Here is a 9,922-nt window from a genome sequence, read left to right on the forward strand (position 1 = left end):
CGGTAGGTAGCTGCATGGGAACAGGGTTAGTAGGGATGGATGCAGGTCCTGTGAGGATCCCGTGAAAGTGTAGTGCCAGGCCAGCCTACCTATCTTTTCCTTGGGCCATGGCAATTATAATACCACTAAAAAAATTAAACGATATGTTTGATAGAAATGAAACCCCTGTAAGCACCGATAGGGGAAGTTATCAACATGGGCAATTGTTGAGTTATTTTATCACGAGTCGGGTTAGTTTAGCACAGGGGACAGAATGAGTTAGAATCCAGTGGGGACGGGTGAAATTTCTGTCCACGTGCAACTCTCTACCCCACGGCAGCTAAAATTAGCAAATGTACAGCAGCACTTACTAGTGTATCGTTTATCCTGATAGGTGGCCCCAGTCCAATCAGCAACCTAGAAGACAGAAAACAAAAGTGAATAGGTAGGCAGACTAGGAAGAAGTGCTGGAGTGGAGTAGCAGTTACTGATTAAAGCAGTGGACTAAGAACCAGGGAATACAGGGTTCAAATTCCACTGTTGCTCCTTGTGACCCTAGGCAAGATGCTCTACCCCCTGCTGCCTTAGAAATAAAACTTTAGATTGTAAGTCCTCTAGGGACAGGAAAATACTTATTGTACCTGAATGTGTAACTCATTTTGAGCTTCTACTGAAAAGATGAACTAAAGCCAGAATAAATTATCCGGGGACACAGGCTGAATCACCATGCTTTTTTTTTTTTTTTTACTTATGCAGTACAAAGCAGTTTACAAATTAAAAAACATCAAATCCATCACATAGAACAATACCACACTATCTTCCAAGCCAAAAATGATGGGATAGTTCTTAAGCAAGTAGAAGAAAGTGTATTTCACCTACCAACTATGATGTATTACTTCAGACATGATGGATCAAAAAATTACAAGATTAGATACAAATGTAATCAATATGGAAAACCATGGGAATAGCTACCGAATGAGCCCAGCAAAATACCCAGGGCTGCCCAATGGTAGGGGCTGCCTGCTGCTCTATCCCTGCTATAGTGATTCTCTCTGCCTTCCCTTCCTTGACTCTACCCCCAGTGTTCGGTATCACTCTACCCATTCCTATCTCCCTCACCTCCTTCCCTGTGGGTTTGGCGCCTCTTTCGCCCCACGCCTCCCCCCGTAACCAGTCCTTCAACGTCCCAGTGGGTGAACGGCAGAGGAAGGGAAACAGGCCTGTGCAGCATCCTGTTTCCTGTGAAGTAACTTCCTGTGGGCGGACGCAGCACAGAGAACGTCAACTGCAAATGGTCTGTGGACCTTGCTTTTTCTGTTGGTCGTGCGGAGAGATGCTGGACTTGCACCAGAGTGGCAGAGAGATAGACCTTGACAGGGTTAGGGAGTATGGAGAGAGGAGGAGATGCTGGACCTAGCATTTAGCATATCTGGGTTTAAAAAAGGTTTAGACAAATTCCTGGAGGAAAAGTCCATAGTCTGCTATTGAGACAGACATGGGAAGCAACTGTTTGCCCTGGGATTTGTTGAATGGAGTGTTGTCACAATTCGGGTTTCTGCCAGAGGTACTTGTGACCTGGTCTGGCCACTGTTTGGAAAACAGGATACTGGGCTAGAAGGACCATTGGTCTGACCCAGTATGGCTACTCTTATGTTCTTATGACCTGTGGGTAACTGGAGGGAAGACGGAGAGACCCAGACCAAAAAGAAGAGGGAGAAAGGGAGAGAAGGAGTGGGGGTGGGACAGATACTTCCCTATCTCTGTGGTTTAGTATGTCAGTGTGAGAGGGAGATATTATGGCCCTGGGTTGGAAGAGGGGGCCTGGAGTGACAGGAGACGAGAGAGATACTGGCTCTGGGGTGGGAGGTGTAGGAGGAAAGGAAGGGAGAGAGAGGGGAGAAGCTAAACATGGGAGCAACAAGTACACATAGAAGACATGCTGGGCAGGGAGGGGAACAGAGAGATAGGTATACTAAAGGGCAATGCTGGACACAGGAGATGAATATGAACAGGGACACAAGAGGGAAGATGCTGTGCAGGAAGAATAAGGGATGCAGAGGGAAGATGCATGTTACACACAGAGACAGGTGAAATAGCAAAAAAGACAGAAGACCCTGAAAAGAGAGAACTAAAAAAGAACAGAAAAGCAGAAGAGAGACACTGGGACCAAAGCAAAACTCACAAAAAAGGCAGAAAAATATTTTTTTCTTCATTTATTAATTGGAATATGTCAGCTTTGGGAAATGTGCATCTCTGATAGAAACTTCTATTTCTATTACTATGATGATAGGTTTTCTATATACTACTACTACTTATCATTTCTATAGCGCTACTAGAAGTATGCAGCGCTGTAGACTTGGTAGGCCAGGAATGTACTTGTTTTTGCAGGTTTTGTTTACTAGAGGTATGAAAGGGTTTCATCTTCTTCACCCCTCCCCCCAGTCCTACTACCTTGGGAGACATGGAGGCATATTTTCAAAGCACTTAGCCTTCCAAAGTTCCATAGAAACCTATGGAACTTTGGAAGGCTAAGTGCTTTGAAAATATGCCTCATGGTGTTTTAGGGGGCCCATTCAATCCTAGCTACACCACTGTGACAAACAGTAAAACAAACATAAATGGTATGCAACCCAACATACTTAAAAAAAAAAAAATATATATATATATATATATATATTTATTTATTTGATTTATAGACTAATATATATTTATTTGATTTATAGACTAGCAGAAAGGGAAAACACACTGGACTCAATTTTATAAATGGCACTCAAATTTGAGCATCAAAAAATGCACACTAAGTGCTATTCTATAAATGGTGCTCAAATCCCCTGAATTCTATAAAACTGCGCACACATCCTTATAGAACAGTGTCTATAAGATGCGTGCGTAAATTCCAATTATTGACAATTAGCGCTAACTGCTAGTGTCCAATTATCAGCACTATTTGGTTCGTTAAGCAATTAAATTGCTCACACAATCTGGGCTTGCGCAATTTTGAGTGCTATATACAGAATTAGGGGGACTGTGCGTCCCTTCACAACAAAAAGCGAAAGGGTCAGCAGTGCTGCAGGAAGTGTGAAATATGTCCTGGCAGTTTGCCCAAGTGCTGACTGGGAGAGGTTTTAGAGCTCTCTCTGTGCCTGCACCTGGCTCCTGAAGAAGATAGGACCACACAATGGAAGTGTACCTTTCCCAGCCGGTCTCCTTTGCTGAAGGGCTGGTACGGCATGTCCTTGAATTGATCGGGCACAGCACATGGACCCCAGCCCGAGGGATTGTCCTGAATGACTGGTGCTAGAAACTTCGCCATGATTCAAAATCCTAGAAGAGATTTTAAAAAAATATATATTTATTGTTTCTCTTTTATAACCCACTTAAATGAAGGCAGACCAAGGTGAAGCACAATTTGTAATATTTACCTTAAACATAATACCCACTTATAAATATAAAACAAACAAAAAAGGTTTTCAAAAAGAACCACTTTAATCCTTGTTAGATAGGGGCCGACTAAGTAGCAACGTCAGTTGAGTCTGGAATCTCTGAAGACGTATTTTTATTAATTACAAGAATCTCAGTTTAAATTCTGAACAAAAAAAAAACAGACTACTAGCTCTAAGCTAGGTAGAAACAGAATAAACATCTTTGGCAACAGGTGGCAAAAGTTGACAAAAGTTATATTTAGATCATTTCTGCCAAGACCATATAATCAGCAGCACAAATGCTATGGGACACACCAACATTTCTCAAGACATCACAAAACAGATGCAAATAAAGATTAAAACAAGATCACTAAAAAATGAGAAATAAGAAACAGAACAAGTAACAGCAGTAAAAGGTGAAATGAGAATTAAAATACAGGGAAACAATTTCCCCTGGTTCCTAAGAATGTGCGACTGGTGCCCAAATTTCCTAAATGTATTCCCAATCCTGCCACAGGCTAACATCCGAGTCAATAAAAAGGAAATAGGCCTTGTTATAAAAGATTTAGATTAGAAAATAAGCACTGTCAACAGAAAAATGTTATTTGTGTGTGCTGAAAAAAAAAAAAACCTTCTTTCTGATGCTGTTGGTCTTGCGATCTGGTCTCAGTCCATTAACAGCACTGCCTGCATCACCTCGCGTTAGTGGAGATCAGATTGCGCAGTGGGCTAGTCATCACAGACCAGAATTCCTTCAGCATCATTCCATCTAGGGTCTCACATACTGTGAAGGGAGGTTCTACAAAAGTTGCTCATCTAGGTTTACTCAGTAGGTAGATTTTCCCCTGAAAAGTTTCCACACCGTAATTCAGAATAAATGGTCAGAGGTGCAGAAAGCAGCAGTAACTCGCCTTGAGCTTCTCCTCAAAAAGGTGTGAGCTAAGTCCAAACCTCTGGGGGTGCTAGCGAGCTTTTTTTGAAGAGGGCTTCTTTACCCGGACATCTCCTCACCCCTGAGAGAGAAAAATGCTCTGTTTGCTGTTCAATAGGAGTGATCTTTTTTTTTTTTTTTTGTTACATTTGTACCCCACGCTTTCCCACTCATGGCAGGCTCAATGCGGCTTACATGGGGCAATGGAGGGTTAAGTGACTTGCCCAGAGTCATAAGGAGTTGCCTGTGCCTGAAGTGGGAATCAAACTCAGTTCCTCAGTTCCCCAGGACCAAAGTCCACCACCCTAACCACTAGGCCACTCCTCCACTCTATCTCACAGCATAACTAAGGGAAATGAGACATAGAGGCATATTTTCAAAGCACTTTGGGAGGCTAAGTTCCATAGGTTTCTATGGAACTTTGGGAGGCTAAGTGCTTTGAAAATGAGCCCCGTAGTAACATAGTAGATGATGGCAGATGAAGACCTGAACGGTCCATCCAGTCTGCCCAACAAGAAAACCTGAAAACAGCAAACTGAAACCTAATAGGACACATTTTTCTATGTACTTTCTTATGTTAAACTACGTTGAAAACATTTTCCAAAGGCATACGGAAATCATTGCTCCAGTATTAGGAGCTAACTCAGCCATTCCCAATCCAGTCCTCAGGGTACACCCAGTGACATCGAGTTTTCAGGATATCAACAATGAATATTCATGAGTTAGATTTGCACCTGAAAACCCAATCGGACTGGGTATGATCTGAGGACTGGGTTGGGAATGGCTGAGCAATCTCACACTGAAGCAGAAAATGCTGAAATGAATTAAAGACTGAACTGGATGGGATGACTACATGCTTTCATATTTGGATTGCACCTAGCAGCTACGTGTGTGTGAGAAAGGCCATCTTTGCAATACCGCACTACTAGGAGATCTCTGCATCTGTGAAGTTGAGGCTATTTAGAACAAAGATTAAAGATATGCCCGTAATAAAAATTAATATCCTTTTCTATGAGATTTGGGAGCCATATCTGAGCATCTGAACAGTTTTCAGAAATGTCTAATGTTAGCTCAATGGTGTTTAAATTAAACATAACTCTTGCTAAGGCAATAAAGCAACTTTGATCTTACTGCTTGCTCTTTAAAAGGGGGCTTTTACAAAGCCATGATAGCATTTTTAGCTCGTGGTAAAAATCAGCTGGTGGTTAAAGCTGAGATGCCCATTACATTCCTATGGTGTAGCAGCTTTTACCGCCATTAGATTTTTACCGCGAGCTAAAAACGCTAGCGCGGCTTTGTAAAGGGCCCCTAAATAACAATCTGCTTTAACACTTAACTGAAATCAAACACTAGAAGGATTCTGTGCTTTTTGAAAGCCTTTTTATCACACCAAACAAGCTCTGAACTTAGCAATGTGAAAGGAACACCATATTTGCAAAGTTTCCTAATGTACACGCTATCTATATATACACATACATGAAAGCATATATGCCCAATGCAACAAACCAAAAATGTGCAAACGCTGGACAGCACGTTGGCCACCACAGAAACATGTGCACATGTATCCACACCTGGAAGAGCATGTCATGTGCCTGGAATACCAAATGCATATTCCATGCATAAACAACATTGGTATCATATCATCTAAATTTCTGTAGTCAAGAGCTTTGTCCATCATTTTACAGCCACATCATCTCCATCTTAACCCTGAATTTGCTGCTATCACAGCTCCTCATTACCCTGCCTTTTTTTTTGTCCACCCAGACCTTTCATTAGAATATTTGGAAAAAAATAAAAGCTGTAAGCATTTCATAGTGGCAGAACAAAAAACATTGGCAAAAAACACCCCAAACCCTTACTAATGTTAGCCACAGAAAAGCAAACTAAGCTTTTGCTCCATTTAAGACAGTAATTCTGTAAATGGGCACCTGATCAGCATCTATTTTACTTTATAGAACGTTAACAGAGGCTGGTGCAGAAAACAGCACGTTTGAGCTGCTGACTGCTTGCAGGGTTCATACAAAACATTTCTGCAAGATGCGGTAATCAATGAGCATGGAAATTACTGCTGCGTTAAAATCACAACATTAATCTGCAGTTCATTGACAGATGTCCCCTTTCCTGCTAGTGAACGAGCTGTAAGTGGTTCAGACACTGACAGCAAGGGTGACATAAAAAAAAAATTTGTCTAATGCCCCTCTCATCCACCCAAACATCTCTGGTAGTCTCATGCACCCCCCCCCCCCTCCACAATGTTTTTTTCTAAATATTGAATGATTGAATGATATATCCCAATTGGTCTCCATTGTCAATGTATTTCAGTATGATTTGTTATATTGTTCTTGTATCTGCAAATTCAATAAAAGTATGGGGTCAAATTACAAAGGCGTACTAGCATTTTTAGCACATGCTAAAAATAAGCGTTGTTAAATGCTAGAGACGCCCATATATTCCTATGGGCATGTCTAGCATTTAGTGTGCACTTATCAATAGCACACGCTAAAAACGTTAGCGCACCTTTGTAAAAGACCCTCACTCTAAACAAAAACAGACAAAAAAAAAGTCCCTCTCAGTCTAGCCTAAGAAATTTGTCTGGTCATCCACCCCCCCCCCCCCAAATTAAAATAAATCCCTGTCTAGTGGCACCCTCCCACTGTACCTTTGGAGAGGCAGGAACGAAGCGCACTAGCTCCTGCCTCCAGCCCCGCCATCTTACAAAGTGTCAGCGCCCTGCCCTGTGCCTACTGCCATATAAGGTAAAATTCCTTTATATAGTAACATAGTAGATGACGGCAGAAAAAGACCTGCACGGTCCATCCAGTCTGCCCAAGAAGATAAATTCATATGTGCTACTTTTTTTTATTTGTACTGTCCTCTTCAGTGCACAGACCGTATAAGTCTGGCCAGCCCTATCCCCGCCTCCCAACCACCAACCCCGCCTCCCAACCACCAGCTCTGGCACAGACCGTATAAGTCTGCCCAGCACTATCCCTGCCACCCACCACTGGCTCTGGCACAGACCGTATAAGTCTGCCCAGCACTATCCCTGCCACCCACCACCGGCTCTGGCACAGACCGTATAAGTCTGCCCAGCACTATCCCCGCCGCCCAACCACCAGCCCCGGCACAGACCGTATAAGTCTGCCCAGCACTAGTCCCACCTCCCAACCACCAGCCCCAGCACAGACCGTATATGTCTGTCCACACTAGCCCCGCCTCCCAACCACAAGCTGCATCCCCAGGTTGCACCACACAGGACAGGGCACTGCCACTTTCCAAGATGGTGGCGTCAGAGGCAGAAGTATGCTATTTCTTAGTTTTTGCTTTTACTTTATACTAGCACCTACACGTCGGTGTTGGTGCTTGAAATCGCTTACACATTTTTCTAGATGTACTTTTCACGCTATGGCACTGCACCCACTTTACATTTAAATTATCATTATAATATGGCTGGTGCCAGTGCTTGAAATTAGTTAACATTTTTCTGGATGTACCTTCTAAGCTATGCCGGTGCTTGAAACCGCTTACACATTTTTCTGGAAGTAATTTTTAAAGCTATGGCATTGCACCCACTTTACATTATCATTACAAATTTAAATCATTATTATAATTTGGCTGGGGTCACTGCTTCAAAGGCACATTTTTCTGGATGTACCTTTCAAGCTATGACATTGCACCCATTTAACAATATCATGGAATAGAATTCACTATGTACATAGAGGTGTTTTGTTTCCCTTTATCGATCATGTTGCTATACTAGTTTTATTTGATCATGCTATTATCATATTTAGATGTGGTCATGACTGTCCTATGGTGCCTGCATGTATATACTTATACTTTCAATGATATATTGAGAGATTTCATTTTGTGCTTTCATAGTTGTGTGTGTCATCATCATTACTATTATATGTTATACTTTATATTTTACATTTGTATGTTTTTATTGTTTTATGATTTCATGTTTTAATCTTGTATTCTTAATTTTGTACATTAAATTTTATGTTTTTAGACCCCCGAGGAAGGCTTGTTGCTAAAACGCAGACTGTGTTGGGTCCAAATAACTAATTCTGAAACTCTTACTCCTTTGTTTGGGCTGGTCATTTGAACTTGGTTTCTTCCACCTGTGGTCTGCTTTGCTTGCGTTTCTGTAAAACAGAGCTAATTACACGGAAAGCTTTCTGCATCACCCCACGATCAGGTATACAATGAACTTAGGTGCAAGCACTTATGCCAGCCATAGAGCTGAGGTAAATGTACAAGTGCATGTCTCCTAGTATTCTATGTTACACACGTTAAGTGTGCAACCTGACCACGATCCACCCAGATGACACTCATATGTATGCTAACCTATAAATCATGCAGATCATAGATATGAACGGTATGAAAGCAAGTGTGCCAATATTCTAACAATTTACACGTGTAAATGTTAGTGCCTACTGCATAGGATTACCCCCCCCCCCCCCCACACACACACACACATTCCTAATGTTAGAAAATCAGGCAACCTTCAGGTCATGTACACGCTTCTCTGTATCCAGATTTGAGAGACAAAACCTTCATTACCATTCGATTTAAATGAGAAGTGTGTAGTCCATGCAATCCTTTGTGCAGGTCTCTTGTACACCTTTGTGAGGAGGTAGTTCATAATATAGCAAAAAACCTGTGTGCTAGCTATTACATTGACAGCTGACTGTTCATGAGATCTTTCAAGTTTTCCTGTTACCAAATTTGGTTACGTTGAATAGCCTAACAGCCATCTTGTTCTTTACTAATTTTCACACTTTAGTCAGTGCAGAGTATCACCTTTTCCCTTACGCACCCACATACGTCAAGGTATGTCAGGCCTAACTGGAACTGAAGAGGGGATGGTAGCATTTTAACCCCAGACAACCACAAGACTCTGACAAGAAAAATGTATCAAGCATGCAATTAAAAAGCTCTGGATGTTTTAACGTGTTCTCTAATATGTTAAAAACAGCACACGGGCACGTGTCATTTTATTCTATTTTAATCCGATTTGCTGCGTACAAAGATGGTACAGTAAGCAGACTAAAGTTAAACACCGAAGCCTTCCAGATGCATAGCCATTATTGGAGACTGCAGAAACGTTGAGTAAAGGGAACAACAAATCCGAGGAGGAAGAAGGCCCCTACAGCGGGCAGGGGAGTTGGGACCGCCAAAATCCCAGGTTCCGCTACTACCCAGGAATTTCTCATCCCTCCTCCTAGATCAGGGTTCAGCCCCAGGCCCTTGCTAGTACCCCGTCTCACCCACAACCGCTCCAGCCACACGATGTCCGTCAATTAACGGCTCACGCCGGCCCTCTGCCGCAGCTCGGCAACCAAGAGGAAGAGAGAGGGCGAGAACACTTGACGGCAGCACTGTCGAAAAAGAATACCCATAATGCTACGCACCAAACTCCGCAAAAGAATGAGGTGGAGAAGAAGAATACGTCGCCAACCCAAAGAAGTTGGAGAAAGCAAAAGACATTCAATTTTTGGCCGGCGTGACGTCAAAAGGCTGAAGCCATCTCTACCCCCCCCCCCCCGTGCAGCCACCATATTGGTGGTACCAAAACAAACTATCATCA

General features: G+C 42.5%; 1 protein-coding gene and 1 non-coding gene across 4 annotated transcripts in view; both read right to left on the reverse strand.

Moving 5' to 3' along the window:
• The window catches only part of EIF3D (eukaryotic translation initiation factor 3 subunit D), a 47,280-nt gene extending 37,564 nt beyond the window's left edge, over positions 1–9,716 (reverse strand). The window contains exons 1-3 of one of the 3 annotated variants that reach the window (XM_030210011.1): positions 9,603–9,716; positions 3,170–3,303; positions 351–396 (exon numbers count right to left, since the gene is read on the reverse strand). In XM_030210011.1, the coding sequence (XP_030065871.1) occupies positions 351–396; positions 3,170–3,292 (169 nt within the window). In that variant the 5' untranslated portion in view covers positions 3,293–3,303; positions 9,603–9,716. Of the gene's footprint in view, positions 1–350; positions 397–3,169; positions 3,304–9,592 lie in introns of all 3 variants that reach the window. The other 2 variants (XM_030210021.1, XM_030210030.1) reach the window with 2 other exon arrangements.
• LOC115460856 lies at positions 4,063–4,147 on the reverse strand. Its single transcript, XR_003940628.1, has one exon.
• Positions 9,717–9,922: the final 206 nt, after the last annotated feature.

Source organism: Microcaecilia unicolor, chromosome 1 (genome assembly GCF_901765095.1).
Source record: "Microcaecilia unicolor chromosome 1, aMicUni1.1, whole genome shotgun sequence".
In the NCBI taxonomy this organism is placed as follows: Eukaryota; Metazoa; Chordata; class Amphibia; order Gymnophiona; family Siphonopidae; genus Microcaecilia; species Microcaecilia unicolor.